The sequence below is a fragment of the Plasmodium gonderi genome (assembly GCF_002157705.1).
Source record: "Plasmodium gonderi DNA, contig: Chr14, whole genome shotgun sequence".
Classification (NCBI taxonomy): Eukaryota; Apicomplexa; class Aconoidasida; order Haemosporida; family Plasmodiidae; genus Plasmodium; species Plasmodium gonderi.
Window position 1 is genome coordinate 366,892 of NW_021628939.1, and position 18,373 is coordinate 385,264.

At 28.1% G+C, this 18,373-nt stretch overlaps 2 protein-coding genes across 2 annotated transcripts; one reads left to right on the forward strand and one right to left on the reverse strand.

The window, feature by feature from the left end:
• Positions 1-1,316: 1,316 nt before the first annotated feature.
• On the forward strand, positions 1,317-13,841 carry PGO_140670 (hypothetical protein, conserved; the record flags this gene model as incomplete). The annotated part of the gene is made up of 1 exon (XM_028690061.1): positions 1,317-13,841. The coding sequence occupies one exon, from the start codon at positions 1,317-1,319 to the stop codon at positions 13,839-13,841; it is 12,525 nt and encodes a 4,174-aa protein (XP_028545862.1).
• A 1,195-nt stretch (positions 13,842-15,036) lies between these two features.
• On the reverse strand, positions 15,037-17,081 carry PGO_140680 (hypothetical protein, conserved; the record flags this gene model as incomplete). Its single annotated transcript, XM_028690062.1, has 3 exons — positions 15,037-15,448; positions 15,727-16,625; positions 17,019-17,081. 3 exons carry the CDS (start codon positions 17,079-17,081, stop codon positions 15,037-15,039), a joined length of 1,374 nt encoding a protein of 457 aa, XP_028545863.1.
• Between the last annotated feature and the right edge of the window lie 1,292 nt (positions 17,082-18,373).

Genomic DNA, 18,373 nt, shown 5'->3' on the forward strand with positions numbered 1-18,373 from the left:
TTACACCTTTTCGGTTTGTACAAGTTCGCAAAGATATTTAATAAGTGTGGATAATGTTATTTTTTGAAGTGTAATTGGTTGGGTCACTGTAATAGGTGATGTTATCCAATGTTTTTACATTAACTAGGAGTAAGTGTAATAATGAGGATTTAAAGAAACTATTCGATTTTATCCGTTTTTTTTTCTTTTTTTTTTTTTTTTTTGGGCTTCTTTATTTTTTGCTCCTTATTTTCCTTCTATTTGTCCTTCTTAACTTCTGATAGGACATATGCTTTGTAGGTGGCTAGTTCGATATATTTTTTTTTTTTTTTTTCTTCGTGAATGTTTTCGAAATATCTCTTTAAACAGTATGCAATGTTAATAGAGTACCCGTTATAAAATTTATATGTGTACTACACATAACTTTAGCAAAATGTTTTGACATATTTTGCAAATTATGTGAACGTTACTCATGGTTCAACAACATCTTTAACATTTCTTTCTCTTTTATTTGATGACCAGGACTTTCTACATTTCTGGAAATAAAATTAAGATCCATAAATAAATGACGCTTCAATTATGGAACATTTGTCCTCCTTCTATTTGTACAGTTTGTTGACATTTTATTTCATTTATTCTTATTTACTTCCTTTTCTCATTTTCCATTTTTTTTTTTTTTTTTTTTTTTTTCATTCTATACATTTTTTTTTTGTCAAAACTTTGATTATTAATGTTGATGTATATTCCGTGCATTTATCCACTCTATGTGGTGCACAGATTGGAAATGTTTTAATTTTAACGCTCCTATGTAGAAGGAAAAAAAGGTTGAAGAAAATAAAAATATACACGCTTCACATATGAACTTCACACAAATATATATGCGTGTGTTTATATATTTGTGTGCGTGTATGTATGCAAGATACCTTTTTCGATATGGAAATGTGAGGCCTCTCCCCCACTCGTGCGTACATGTATATAAATTGACAGTTGCAGACAGGCACAGATGTGGAAGGTTCGGTGAAAGAGCTTCTGTTACGAACTCATCAAATATGTCACATGTTTAATCCATTGAAATAGATATAAATAGACATTTCTTAAAAAGAAAATATATATATATATATATATATATATATATATATATATATATACGTGTGTGTTTTCTCTATAAAAAACGCACATATTAGCACCGTATTTCGCATGACAATAATTCTTTTATTGCACCATAAACATACTTCACTGATTAAGCATAGCTTAACGAAACCAAGCAATATGAAGCTAAGATTGACGAATTTTATTCCTTCTATTCTTTTCCTCGTCGATAATACAACATCATAAAAATGATAAAAAGGTTATTCAGTATATTCGTTATTACGGGTATATTAATATGCACCCATTTTTCCTTTCAGCATGATTTAACAGTAATGCAAAACTTATTTAAAAAGGATTCATTCACAATATATGTTGAAAATAAAGAAGAATGTGCCCTTAAATATGACACTTTGAAAACAAATTTCAGACATGTTTATTTAGTTCTGTGTGAGGCACATGCTACAAATGTAGAAATAAGGTTTATGAACATATTACAAGTGAAAAGAGGTAAGGATGTCCAAAATGTTGTATCAAAGCAAAATTGTAATAAGAGTAGAAAAACAGAAATCATCTTCTTCAATGAGAGGAATAAACAAATAACAAAGGATAATATAGTACTTAAATTTAAGAATACCAAAAAAGTAAATTACAAATTGTGCCAAATGGAAAATCCGAAAAGATGCATTATCATTTATGTCATTATTTCATTTAAGTTTGATGTAATGGACCTTAAAGAACTACTGGTTAATAATTTACTTACCCAGAATGAGGATGGGAAAAAATTAAATTTGCTACACCCAGAAAACGTAACAGTTATAAATAAAAATGAGTATTTCCGTCAACATATCCTTATGGATAGTAAAAAGATAAGGCAATTTTATGAAATTAACATTAATGTGAAGGATGATAATCAGCCATTATATGTGTATACTTCATCCCACCCATCCAATTTTGTATACATTAATAAAAATTTGCGTAATTTATTAAAAGAGGAAAATTATAAATACGAAACGTATTTCTACAAATTTATATGTACAGATAATTTACAATTATTCGCTGGAACTAGCGATATTAAAAGAGAACAATTCATCATTTACAGACTTAACATTACATGTAGCGATAGAGATAAAAACAATTTCAATCCAATTTTCGATATAAGTGTTATAGGATATTCATTTCATGTACCTTCAAATGGATTGGACAAGACTATTATGGACCCAACTTTTATTATGCCAAAATTTCTTATTAACACATTCAGATATGATATATTTACCCCCAGTGACAATTTTTGGCTGCGTGTTAAAATTCCAAATAACTCTGTTTCACTCAATAATTTCTCAGTAAATGACAAAAAATTGGTACATGAATACAATTTGATAACATTGAATGAATACTTGGATGAATATTTTTATGATGAATGCATAGATGAGTGGAAATATTTGCATAGTTTAAATTCTGTTAACCATTGTGAAGACATTTCCAATATGAAAAAGAGGAACTCCTATTTGATCTTCGGTAATATGCACGACGAGGACTTAACAAAAAGTAAAAAAAATTATGTAACTAATCTGTTTGATGAAACTATTAACATAGAAACTTTTTCATGGAAAAATTTATTTTCATCGAAAAGGAAAAAAAAATTACGTAATTATCAAGAAATAGACAAAGTAATATTTCCCACGAAAAAGGTTTTCATACTAAAATACACAAATGAGGAAAAATGTAAAGATGTTAATTGTTTAACTGATCCATTGAAATGTAAAATAAATGTTTCGCATTACTTTTTTTATATACACAAAATCCCAGCTAATATTATAGCCAGCAGTTTTACATTTATAGCCTTTTTAAAAAATGCAAATTGTTCACAAAATAATATTTGCACTTTGCAAAACGGCAGAGAATCATCATACATCCAAGTTGTATTTAAGAAAAAACAAAATAAAAAATGGAGTTTCTTAGACACAAATTTTCTACTAACACAAAAAAGCTCAAGATTTCATTATTATGATGATAAAAGAGATAACCTTAATTTATTCATAAACAACAAGAAAATTACTGACGACACAGAGTATTCTATAAGTGAAATAGGAAAGAGGGAGGAAAACATTAATATAAAAATTTTGGATGATAATAAAAATATTCTTTACAATACTGATTTAGTTATTATAAGAAAAAATGTATTTTATAAATTTTTTTTACAATTTCTGTCTTACTTTTCTTATGCGTATATTATCCTTTTTTCCTGTCTACAATCATCCCAATTATTACCATCCATTCAGTTCATACAAATATTAACATTTTTAAATATAAAGTATGATACCTTTCTTCCATCATTGTATCATTATTTCTTAAAAAAATTACAAATTCTCTCTTTTATTTCCTATATTGTCAATGTCAATGTATATAGGAAAATCAAAACGAATCATGTTTTAACTGACTTACAACACATTGGAGAGGGGAAAAAAATGGAGTGCAACGCATTCATGCATGCACATAGCAAAAACTATGATCATAACACTTCTAATTCCGTTACAAAAGAAGAAATAAATTTCGTAAAGTCTGAAAATGGATATCATTACAGTGGGAAGTTAAACAAAAGCGACAACACAGATAAGGAAAATCACAACACAAACAAGAACGTAGAAAAATCTATGCAATGCAGAATTAAAAAAGGTGACAATCTCCAAAATAACAATTGTTCTATGGAAAAAGAAAATATAACAACTAGGGGATTCTTGAACAAATTTATTCTATTCAGGGGAAGTAAAAAATACACAGATGAGGAAGAAAACAAAATGAAAAAAAAATATATATATCAAAAAAATCAGGAAACAATTTATAAGAGCTCCGGAAAATTGGAAAAAGATGAAATTTTCCTTTTACATATTTATGTTAGTGTGCTTTTAAATATCATTATCATGCTCTTTTTGTTTACATTGCTATATTTTGTATATTCCAAATATACACGCAAAGGGGATACAGCAAAAATTATTATCATTCCATTTTTGTCATTTCACAATTTTATTCCTCTTATGTTTGATATTTTTTTATTTCCGATAATTTATTCTACATCCAATATAATACATTATGATAGTATTTATCAAGTGAAAGTTTATTTTCTTACTATGGATATTTCTACTGTTAAATTTGTTTGCACAATTTTACTAGTTTGTTATATATTGTCTTATATTTTCCTTTCATTATATTTTATCTTATATGTTAAGAAGAATACCACTTATAGTTATTATTTACAAAGGTTTATTCCTCTATCTATTAATAAAATTCATGGGATCATAATACAACGGTTTCCTTTTCAATTTCTTTTCAAAAAATACTTTGATATTCACCTGCCTTCATATACTATACTGCTTAGAAGTAACGAACGAGAAAAATACTCCCCAAATGATGCAAATGTAAACCATCACATAAATATTACAAAAAAAGTTGATCAGGGAGAAGTAAACCGATATGCATTTTCTTCTTCACCTTATAGACTAAATGAAATCAAGAACCATGTTTCAAAAAACAATATTTCTTTGAAAAAAATTATACGAAATTACATAAACAGAAAAAGAAGAGAAAAAATACGAACTCAGCTGTCACAAAAAAATCAGCTTTTATTACAAGACATGCCATTGGCAGTATCCACTGTAATGGACACACACAAAAAGGAGGGAGTAAGACTTTCAAGTAAAAATCAGTTTTTCCAAAAAAACATATCACAAGATCGTATTGCTGCATCAAGTGATGGGGATGCTGATGGTGATAGCTTGGATGATGTTGATCGCGACAGCTTGGATGATGTCGATGGTAGCACTGATAACACTTTTACGAATTCTTCCAAGAATGAACCTGAACAGGACAATTTAATTAACGTTTTCAAAAAAACATTTTACATAATAGACAACCATATTCGTCATAACGAATTGGTAGATCCATTATTTTATATGAACAGGTCCTACGTAACTAACGAAAAATTCCAGACGGAGATTACTTATTTGAGAGAAAATGAGATCCTCAATTTCGAAATTAATAAACAAATTTGTAAATTCCTTCGGATTGAAAATAAGAGGGAATATTTTGACATTCAAATAGAACGCCCAATCAAAATTATGATTCATGACAGGGAAGAAGATAAAAAATGGAATCTTGGGATATATGCAGAGAAATTCCACGCTAAATGCTTAACCAACTACATTAGCAAATTTCTGCTCATGAAAAAAAGGATTAATCGGTGCAAAAATAAATTTTCCTTTGATAACGTGGTGAAAAGTGATGTATATAGGAACAAGCTTCTCCGTATAATGATTGATAGAAAATTTCTAAACAGTAATAGTATTAATAGTTGTAACCATGAGGAAAAAACTAATACACATTTGTTAGCACATGAGGAAAGGATAAAAATAGGCTATCTATATGACAAAATATCTCTTTTTAAAAAAAAGTTCTACTTCAAAAAAATTGTGGAACTGAAACATTTATACATTCTATTGTCCCAAAAAAGAAAATTACAGCTATTTGTAAGCAATAAACATATTTATAATGGTTCATGTGGTATATTTTCTCTTTTCCTAAATAATTGGTTTAATGAAAATATTTTACATTTCCTTTATTTAAGATTAATGACTGTTACGTGGATTTTAACTACGAATCTACTAATTTGTAAAAGTGTCCATTCCACCTTTTTTTCATTATCTATTTTCTTCTTTGCAATATTTTTATACAACTTTTCTTCAACTGTGAACCAAATAGATAAGGCCATTTCTAAGAATAAACTGGGGGAACCCAATTCATATGTAATATTTTGGAAAAACAATAAGGAAATGCATAAAAATGACAAAAGGAGATATAAGAAACGTTCTTGTAATATAAAATCTTTCGCTGAGGATATTCCATTAAGTGCTGATAGCGATAATGATGATACAAGACAAAATTTTAAATCTTTCAGTTGTAGCAAAAAGGAAATAGACAGAACATGGATTCATGAAGATATGCTAAAGTATCAAGTAAAATATTCAGAATTAATCCTAAGTATGATACTCCTTTTGCTATTCCTTTCAAATATTTTAGGAAAAAAAGAGGAACAATCAGAAATGTTCAGCTTCTTGTTGATTCTTTTAACTATCTCTCTGTATATAAACTTACTGACATTAAAAAATAGTTTCTATAAAATAATAGCACATGTTAAGCATTTCTTAGAAGCAAAATGGCATTCTGTTTATGTCAAGATATATGCATTGTACTTCCTCTACATTATAGAACATTTATGCAATTTTTTCATGCAATGTGTAATTACACTTAGTAGTAAGAACAAAACTGACGAATTCCTAACTCAGAGAAGTGACCCAAGAATGAATGATTGCAGAAATATATTCTCGTATTTTAGTACAAAAATTCTTCACAATACCAATGGAATGACTTTTAAAAATGTCGTAGTAGACAAAATAGAAATACATTATAAAGAAAAAGATATTAATTACAAATATGAAACATTAACATTAATTGATAAACCTAAAAATGTTTTTTATCCTAATTTACGCAAAAATTTATACTTTATTGGAAAAATAGATTTAATGAAATTTCCAAAAGATAAAATAGCAAATGTTCCCATATTTATAAATAATGAAATGAGGAAAAATAGAAATTATTACATAGGATCCATTGAAATCATAGGTGAAGAAAATGTCCATTCCACAAAATCCTTATCATTATTCATAAAAAAAAAAAGTACGAAAAAAAACAAAATTCAAGTACTACGTTACAGCAAAAATGGGGACCTTCTTTGTAGCAGCAAAATTGTACGGAAAAAAATACCATTATTTTATTCGATTCCAAAAAAGGATAAATTTACATTCGAAGGGACACAAAACTATATCGAGAAACAAAATAGGGATCATAATACTACGATTAATAGCACAATTAAATATAATGGAAAGAAAAAAAAGACACATTATTTGCATCATCAAAAATGTAAACGCATAAAAATTGACAAATTCTCATACACAGTAATAAGTAAAAATACACTTACTATTCACAGTCTGTTTATTAAGCCTCAAAGGACATATAAAATACAACCAGTATTTAAGAAAAAGCATCTGGATAATATGAATTCTTGCTATGTTAGAAAGTCTAAGTCAGCAAATTTATTCCATGATAATTTTAAAGAATTTTCAAATTATCACCAACCTAATTGGAATACTAATGGACCATTTACCAAATACCAGAAAAATGTAAACTCATATATGGAACCCACAAATTCGGAAAAATTATCATATGAAAGCAAAAATCATATTTCCTTATATTCCGCCCAAAATAGGGAATATATCTGTAGAAATGCAAACAAAATTCCACTCTTTAACAATGGTTCCCACAGCCCTCCATACAAAGAAAAAAGAAAATTTCAGAGAGATGAAAACCTGCATGTATTTCGCGTGACATGCGAAGATATAGGAATAATAATCGTGTCCCATAATATCAACTATATAGATACATTTGATGATATAAATGTAGTGAATGAATTTGGAGAAACGTTTTGCTTAAATATCCATTGTAACTGTATAACATTCATTAAAAAAAAAAAAATCATTATTATTAAACATCCATGTTTTTATAAAAATGAGGAATATAGAGTCTATCTAAGGGATAATAAAAAATATCAGTATAATTATATTAACAAAGAAATATACATGAAAAGTACACACAATGGTGAAATTATTTTAAACACATTTAGACAAAATGATGTATTGAATATTGATAATTTGAAAAATAGGCAAAATGACACAGAAAAAATAAACAACACAGAGCAGCATTTCAATTGTGAAAATGCAATACCTTTTGGTGATCATGTACATATGTATAAAGTGAATGATTATAAAAGTAGAAAATATATTTTCGTTAAGGTTAATACAAAAAATAACACCTTCTATGCACAAAATTATAGTAGAACAGAATGTGAAAACAAATTTGACGTTGCATCTATCAGGCGTCTCTTCTGTAGAGAAAATAACAAACAAAACTGCAAACAAAACTACAAACAAAATTACCAAAAAAAACAAATAGAACAAAAACAGCAACAAAAACAACCAATAGATGATTTTCTCGATGAAATAAATCAAACAGATTTTGTCCCCATTCAGCTGTTATATAAAATAAAGACGCACAGCGACGTTGCTCTAGTTAAATATTTACAGAATTATTTTGTCAGGTGTATATGTGAACGTCCAATTATATGCAAAGGAGATAACAAGGGAAACTCTTCGGGAAATGTGCCATATGAGTTGTTGAGTACATCTGAGGGTTCGATTGAAACGAGTGTAATAAAACCAAATTGGCAAATCACAATAAGGAAAATGTTCACAAAAAAATCCTTGTCCCACATGATATGGCGAAATAAACCCTATTATATTCTTTCAAAAGATAAGAAAAAGAATTTAAACCTTTTTAATATCACATCTAATAATTCGATTAGAAGTGATGCAAACAGTTGTGTTAACTATTTCAAGGATTATCCCACAAATTGGAGAAGTAAAAACAATATCATTAGCAACAGCAAGCATAAAAAAAAAAACGAACAAATAATTTTTAAAAAAGGTGGATATTCACTCCGAAAAAGAAACTACAACTGGAAATATCTCCTTCATAATTTATACAAAAAATGCTTCAATCAAAATAAAAAGAGGAGGGTAGAAATATTTTACAGATATGTTGTAGATTATAAAAATCTCATAAAGACGTATTCTACAAATATTAAAATTTATGAAAGTAAATATAATTATGTGAAGCATAATAAAGGTAACATAAAAATGTTAGCGAATATACTAATGGAATCTTTGAATATTCCATATATATTAGATGTATTTCAGAAATATGATATAATAGACAAGAAAGAAAATAATAACACTCAGTATTATATGAATAATATCAATTTTAACATTTACGACATATATGAAAAGTGCTCATTAAATAAAAAACATATCGTGAGCAAAATTGTTAATTATTTAGAGGAACTAGCAGCCTATAAATTTATGTACATTATAACATACTACAAAGACAAATTGAATTGCCTCCATTTATGGGACAAAATAAGCAATGATAAGAGGATTTGCGAGATACAGAAAAATATTGACCAGATGTTTTACGACAAATTCTGCTTTATAGGGAGAGAAGTAAGAAAGTTTCGGGTTCAGATAGGCCAGCCTGGATACAAAGTGGGGTGTACTAGCGGTTGTTATAGTAGCGATGCAATTATTAAAAGTGTTAGCAGTGCCTATACCAATGCCCATGGCAGTAGTAGCTTCTCCAATGATGACCAACACATCAGCAACGCTTACAAAGTCAATCAAAGGACAAACGAAATAAAGAAAAACAAAGACGTGCTGAAGAATGCACAAAATCGAAATACTCACGATAAGACTCTCGTCGATGCAATAGTAGAAAGGTATATTAAAGGGAAAAAATCATTTGCTAAGAAATTTTACAAAATAAAAAAAAATATACGCGAAATTGCAAAAAAATATAAGGAAGAGGAAGAAGAAATAAAAAAAATTCTTTTCCATTTCCCATTTTTTATTAATAAAAATGATATAATAAATATGAAAAAAAATGTAGAACAACAAATATATGCCTGGAATTCTTGTCTCACAGTTTTTTTTTCCAACTTTTTATCTAATTCTCTAACTAATTCTAAAATATGCTATTATAACATTCGTATATTAAACAAACATATATTAAACAGCATAAAACATGCCATATTTAATAAAAATAATTTTACTAGCAATTATCACACCAATTTTAACTTTGTTCATGTTATTATTTCTCTTCCCTTTATTAACCCACAAAAGACATTTTTATTGTCTCCCACATTTTTTTACATGAAATATTTAGCACATAAACCAATTTTTTCACTCTGTAATCATGATGAGATTGGAAATTTGTTAAGACGGAATGATAGAAAGCCATATCAAGTGGGAATACAAGAAGTAGAAGTGAGAGTAAAAGTAGAAGACCAAGTGGAGGGAGGAAGAAAACAGGAAAGAGGAGAATCAACGGGAACGAAAAACGAACATGGAAAAAGAAAAAAAATACACCGCAAAAAAAACAAAGTGTGCACTATTCCGCGCAAGAAAAAAAAAAATGCACCTACCTCAGAAAAAAATATATTCCTAGGAGAAACAAATCTAGAGGAGAACAAATTACTGCCATGCTATATAGAAATTATAAATGGTCATCTGTTTTTATATCTATTTGATAACTATGATAATAAAATATGCTGGAAGATCGAGAAGGGAAACTATTCACTGAAGACAAAGGAACCGGCAAGTAAGAAGGGTAGAAATTGTGAAAGGGATGAAAACTATGAGATAAGGGGAATAAAGGCGACAGGCACAATGAACACAAACGAGGAAATTTCTAAGCAAGAAACTTATTTTTTAGAAGAGCAACACATAAACTGCAACTTATCAGATAGCGAGAAAAGAGAAGTTCAATGCACAATCACTAGTATCGAAGAAAAAGACGAGTTGTCTTTTTCTTCCTTTAATCAGAGTGATGAGAAAAAAAAAAAAAAATACACCCAAAGCTACACATTATTAGAACGTAAAATTGAAGACAAGGAAATGAATAGAAATCACATAAAATCAAAATTAAACTGTTTTGTAAAATGTGTAAGTAATTTATCAATTTTATTTAATAACATTAGAGATGGTTTCAGGAATATCTTATGCATCTTCTTTACATGCAATGAGGAGGTAGAAAAAAACATGCAAAATAACAATTCAGAATGCATTAACCTTTTAGTAAAAATTAACCCGAACATTATCCCTCAGCTCAGTAGTGCATTGACTATAAATGATTGTACATGTGAGAACCTAACAGAAAGGAATAAACTTCTAATTCATCAAAAAATAGAGAAAGTGTGCTTAGACGGAACGAACATAATTAAGCACAATGGAATGGAACGGGAACATGGAAAACCAGAAAAAGGCGAACCAGAAGAAGGAGAACCAACAGAAGTAGAACCAAAAGAAGGAGAACCAGAAGAGATTGACACACATTCAGCGCTATCGAAAGGAAATATCTGCTGCATCCCCAAAGGGATGTGCATTTGGCCGGAGATTCCAAGCAAAAATAGCAATTTGAAGAACTGTTCCAAACTTGAATATTTCTACACCTCAGATGTAGAATTAAGCAAAAGAACTTTTTCCAGGGGCACACACATAAATAAGAAAAAATCCGAGGACTCCGATTGGTATGAACTAAATCTATTTACATACAATTTTTATAAAAATAAAATATCAGAGCTGATAAAAAATTATAAAAATTCTATCGAAATGAAATCCAATAATTCAGATGGAAAATGTACTAACGAAACAGAAATTCACACATACCAGGATTTAAATTTAGACAAAACTGAAAAGAGAAACACAACAAATGAGTCATGGAGTTATGATCAAATAAACGATGCATCAGAAAAGGAATATGACGTAAGGAAAGAAGAACAAAGGAATATTTCTTATTTATTAAAAGGCATAGAGAGAATGAGAACTACAACTTTTATAAACAAAAATTTTATGGAAGATTCAACAAAAAGTATACACAAAGAATTAATATTTTGTGATAAAAATCAAGAATTATTTTGTAAATATGTAGGAGATATGAAAAACAAATTTTACAATGGGAAGGGGAAATTATATGACAAATATAACAGCTTAATATATGATGGGGAATGGATAAACTCAGAAAAACATGGAAAAGGAAAATTGTTATTTAAATATTTTAACATTTGGTACCTATATGAAGGAGAATTTTTAAGGGATGAAATTATAGGTAAGGGAGTAATATCATTAATCGATAAAGAATATGTAAAAGGAATACAATCAAATAAAATTAATAAATTGTGTCCTCTACTCATTAAGGCAAATTTCGGCAAGCATAAGGATGTGAAAACTAGAAAAGATGAGAATAAGGAAAATTATTCACAACTTAGCAATAAATTGATTAAACAAATTGAAAAAACTGTTATGGCAAATTATAGTTCAACTAATAATGTGGATTTCTGGCCAAAGGAAATTACAGAAATTTATTTCCCTTATTTAAAAAAATGGAACATATATTCCTTTTACTGTTCTAGTAATATAGAAAATATCAAAAGGAAGAAGGAAATATTTGAATCCAATGATAACAATTATAAGAATTTGATTGGTTATCCTTCCTTTGAAATTCGAAATGGGCACAATGATTTCGCTTCAAAAGGTTCAGATCAGAACATTCTTCCTCAAGGAGAAGCAGATACTACTGTACATCAGAAAAAACTCCATATGGAGAATCAATCTAATGGTGAACCACAGTCACAGTGTAATAATAATAATCCACAATTTGTCTCCCAGAAACATCTGAATGATTATCAGGACGTAAAAGAAGACATCATTTACAAACGAGACAAGACAAACATTTTGCATGAAAAATTTTTCGAATACATGAAAAAAAAAAACGAACAGAAATTGTACTACCCTTTGTTGAGTAAACATGTTGGGATAGCAAAAATAATTTATGCAGATAAGAGTGAATATATTGGTCCAATAAATAATAGAGGACAACCAAACACAAACGGGGAATTTCCAAAGGCCATTTTTAATAATGATAATTTCTTTTATGAAGGGGAAATGAAAAATTTATTGCCTCACGGATATGGTATATTCAAAAATAAAAATGATAGTAAGAATACCTACTTAGGGTTTTGGAAAAATGGATATAGAGAAGGAAGTGGAAGCCTTAATTTGAGAAACAAAAAATATATCATTCAAGCAAAATTTTTGAAAGATAAGCTTCATAACAATATTAATATATACATTAAAGATGAAAAAATATCTAAGATACATTTATCAAATATGAATAAAAATTTTCAAAAGATAAAAATATTCTTTAGAAATGGCTATGTCTTTTACGGACAATTTTCAAAAAATTACCAGAGAAATGGAATAGGTATCCTCATAGATAGCAACAATAAAATATTATATCATGGTTATTATAAAAATGATGTTATTGATAAATTCTGTTACATCTTACGGCATAAGGATAATACAATATATTGTGGGAACTTACAACAAGGGATGAAAAAAGGATTTGGGAAATTATATTATGAAGAAAAACTTCATTTTAATGATGAAAATGATTTTAATTTAAGTTTGTCTAATGCTAAAATATTAGCTAGAAAATTAGAATCATATGATGGCATTGATATTAACTCAGACATCCCATTAAAATTTGCATTCGACTCTAATCATATTATATATATTGGGTATTGGGACGCAAACACATTTTCTCATTTCGGGTCATGTAATCTGAGGAATGGTTTTTATAAGGGTGACATAAAAGAGTCAAAAAAAGACGGATTCGGAATTTATATATACAAAAATAAAAAATCTTACAAAAATAAAAATAGATATGTTTTATCATATTTTAAAAAAGACAAAATGAACAATATGGGAAAATACTATAGTGAATATGATAAACTCAAAGTACATTCATTTCAAAAAGAACAAATTAAACGAAAAAGATCTAATTACGATAATTGTTTCAATAAAGGAAAAATCCATTATGATGTCTTAAAAACAGACAAATTATACATAAATCAAAAACTAGACTATTATATTACTATGCCCCTTGGCGATATGCTGTCAGATATTATGAACGAGGTTTGGGATAAATCCACCAGCTTCGTCAATTACTTGTATAGTCCCTTTGATTTTAATTTGAATTATTTCCTCAAGAAGTGATATCGGGAGGTTAGGTCTCACCTCCTAAGAGCTTCCTCACTCAATATTTTCGTTACCTATCAATATGGCTTCGTATTCGTTACTTAAAATATAATAATTTCGTTATAATTATTGTTATTATTCTTTATTTTCTTTTTTTTTTTTTTTTTTTTTTTTTCCTAACACAAAACAATGCAAGTATTCTTCTACCATTCATCCTTATTTGTAGAAAGCAATTTCCATTTCATCATTTCAGTCTTCATTTCTCACATTGGCAGTTCGCAAAACGGTCATCAAATAAGAAGAATTCACAATTTTTTTTTTTTTTTTTTTTTTTTTTATTAAAGAATTTCTTAATTTCTATTTAAGCACATACAACTTCTCTTTTTGTTGTTTCCATTACTTCAATCAGGTATTACCACATCACATAAAAAAAGAAAAAAAAACCCTCATTTAGGCTTTTTTTTTTAAATAAGCACACACATACATAAAGTAAACAATTAGGTAGGCAAGTATTTTAATTCATTTTTTTTATTCTTAAAATAAAATAACATATTTGAAAAAAATGGTAACCAACAAGGGAAATTAAAAATGGAATAGTGTGGGAGATGACAAAAATGAAATGAAGCAAATATGAGCTATGGTAAAAATGGAGATGCAGCTCAAAAGGGGCATTCCAAAAATGGTTTACTCAAAAAGTGAAAAAAGGTAAAATAAAAGCACATGCGAAAAAGACAAGGAAAATAGGAATACATAAAATCAGAATACGCAAAATGGGAATAAGCAATTTGGTAACATTTTCCGCGTGCATTTCATGCCCTTCTCTTAATCCTTTTTCAAACACCTAATTCGCATTTTAAATTGAAGGGAAAATATAAGCATAACATGCTACAATTAAAAAAAATAAAATACATAAAAAAAAGGAGGAAAATATATATATTAAAAAAAAAAAAAAAAAAAAAAAAAAAAAAAAAAAGGGATAACCCCTTCAAGAGTGGCTAACTATTCATACATCTATATTTACAAATTCCTTAATTTTGCAGTTTTTATAACTGCGTATTTGCATGTAAAGTGATCGAGAATATGGATAACTCTACATAAGTATACATAATTGTGCCTATTTAATGTTATCTGTATATATTTACACACAATTTATATATTCCCAATCTTATGCACCAACATGTGCGCATCAGTACTCCCTCCAATTTATCATTCTTCATTTCGTGTTCGATATACTCTGCCAGTTGTTCAACATAATTTTTTGTGCACAGAGAAGAGCTTCTCTTACAATATCTCTGTCTTTGGTGGCAATTAAAATCATAACATTTTCTTTTATTTTAAACTTTTGACAAATTTTTTTCCCATTTGGATAGAGTCTAGCAAATTCACCAATGTCAAAACAAGCCACTGCCACAGTAACCCCATCTACTTCCTCTTTCAGTTCTGTTGACTCATTTTTCTGTACAATTGTATGAGCATAACTTTTTATTATATCTGCTAATTGTTGTATAGCTTTAAATTCATCTTTCTCGAATTGCATAACATTTTCTAGCCAAAATTTTTCTGTATGCAAAATAGACCACTTTAATTTCCCTTTTGAAAGTTCGTGACAATATCTCTCAAAATTGCTATAAAAAAAAAAAAAAAAAAAAAAAAAAAAAAAAAATCATAACTACAACCATTTGGGGGTACAAAAATCAAATGATTTTACGTAACTCTGTGCTAATTTCATAATATCAAGGCAATATGAGTTTTTCATAAAACCAAGCACACTGAATTGAATAAAAAATATGTGTGATTATAGCATTGTTTTGAATATTTTTGAAAGGAATGTCCAAATAGACATTTTCATATCCCCATACATATATATCTCTGGTATGATCCAGAAACAGGGGCAATTACGAACCTGTAATTTTTAACTCTCTGATCCAATTTGTGCAAAAGCTGCACAATGGTGTCATAAATATCGTTGTCCCTCCATTTATCATACTGTAGAACGGTCATTGTTTGAATTATGTTGTTATCAACAATAATTTCAAAACAATCGTCCATGTGCATTATATTTTTAATTATGTTGAGTGAAACTCGCAATATTTTTTCTACTCTACATTTTTTAAATAAATTAATTACAACAGAAATTATATTGTTTTTATATAACTTTTTAATAAAATAATCCTTAAATGTAAGTAACCAAACACAAAAAACAGATTTGTACTGTTTATTCGAATTATTATTATTTAAGTCTAAATTTTTATTAATTATTATTAGAAATTGCTCTAACTCATATATATCTTTTCTGTAATCATCTATTTTTAATATGTTTATGTATATATCCATTTTCCCTTCTTCCGATACATTAAAAAAATCAATTTTTAAAATAAAATCTTTTATTTCTATATCTGTAAAATAATTATTATTATTATTATAACAAAAACTCCCTGACAAAAGGAATGAACTTTTGTCCGCTATATACGTATCATTATGTGTACACAATTTCATTAAGTAAGAATATAATATTTTGTCATTTAATGTGCTTAATATGTAGCTATAAGAACTTCCATCATTTCTTATAACTTCATAAAATATTGTTAAAACATATTGAATTAAATGAATGTTAAAATCTGTTTGTAAACAATTGAATAATACTGTTACAATTGCATTATTTTCCTTAAAATAATTGAATTTTTCTTTTTTGTTAAATGCATGAAAATTTTTTAACAACTCTACATCTTCTGAAGATAAAATATTTATCTCTTCATATTTGTCATAACATGGCATCTTATTTAAAATGGAATCGTGTAGTATCTACAAGGAATGAATGTGATGGGACACAAGGATTTATGTATGTTTCTGTGGCTTTTCTTTTATTTATTTTTTTCCATGTAAGTGTATATATGGTTGGACATCTTAACTTGCACATAATGTAATCGAATTTTCAAGGGATTCTTTCTATTTATGACAATATAGTATTTGCCTTTGTTCTTATGCGTGGTTGATGGTAGCTTCACTTACACATTGGTTGTAGTCCATGTATGTTAACTCAACAATATATAGTCTCATTCACAGATGTGATAAAAATATATATGTATTTATGTTCACATTTGTACAAACCACAAGCACACAAATGGATGCATATCCACAGGGGACAATGTATATATACCCACGCTATAGTCACATGCTTATGGCTCTGATTCTTACTTGACTCTTCTGCTCGGATTCCACAATTTTCGAAATGACACTTATTCCACTATCATTTGCCATTACTTTTATCTTTAAAAAAATCACAAAAAAAAAAAAAAAAAAAAAAACGAAACAAAATCCTAAGACTCAAAAGAGAATGATCAAATTATAATTTTTCAAAAATGTCAAACTTCACATGTGCTATTTCTGAAATTTAAAACAAAAGGAAAAATTAAATTCCATAAATTAGCAAAAAAATTCATATTTAATATTGCATAAACGAGTCAAATATGTAAGTATATATATGAAAGTATTATGTATATATGTATGTATGATGTATATATGTAAGTATCATGTATACATGTAAGCATTATGTATGTATATATAACCCCTATCCGCATAATTTTATATGAATTGCTAAATTTTACATTTTTAAAATCAAAGCATAATTAACTACCTGCTTTGGAAAAAAAGAAAAAAAAAAAAAAAAAAAAGAAGTGTGCTTTAGTGTAGTGTCACCTGCCCATATTCGCATGAGGCTTAAGCACATATGTGTTTTGTTGATATACTCGGATGCATAAGCACATATGGCTATGCATACAAGCATATGGGAATAAGTATATTCTTATTAAAATATGTGTAAATATTTTAATGTTATAAAGAATATGTAAATGTGGAAACAGTGTAAATTTGTGAACAAATGTAAAAATGCGTAAATAGGCGTACCTAGGCGCGAAAGTATACATGCGAATATATGTTAATTAACCTTGTAAACAAAATGATATGTTCACTGGAATGTCAATCAGGTATAGGACGATTTAAATGCCGTGCAGCAAAAGATATATAGTGTGTTTTCTTCTTTGTGTGAATTGCCTTTATGTATTTACATAATAAGAAAATTTACGCATGTGTTAAATATGTGTTATTATGAAACCATAAAATAATATTAATGAAAACTATCAACCTCAATTTTAACAGTTTTTTAAAGCATGTTAATATCTTTCGAATGGAAACGAATATGTCGTCTTAAAAAAACATACTTGACTATTAAATTATTTTCATCTCTTTCACCATTTCGCCATTTTCCATTAGCAACTCATATCTGACATATAGCGACACAGTGCAGTAATTTTATACAAATTCTGTCTGAAACATGAGCACATTTATTTATGACCTTAACCACGGAACTTTAAATAATAAACGAGCCGCTGATATAATAATTCAACTCATTTTATATGTGAACAAATATCGTGTGCCCGTACCAAAAAAAGAAAAGCTTAAAAAAAATCTGATGAAAACGCGTAAAAATAACCCAACGTGGAATAGAATCGGCCATGCACACATACGTATGCATTATATGCTTACAGTCGAGG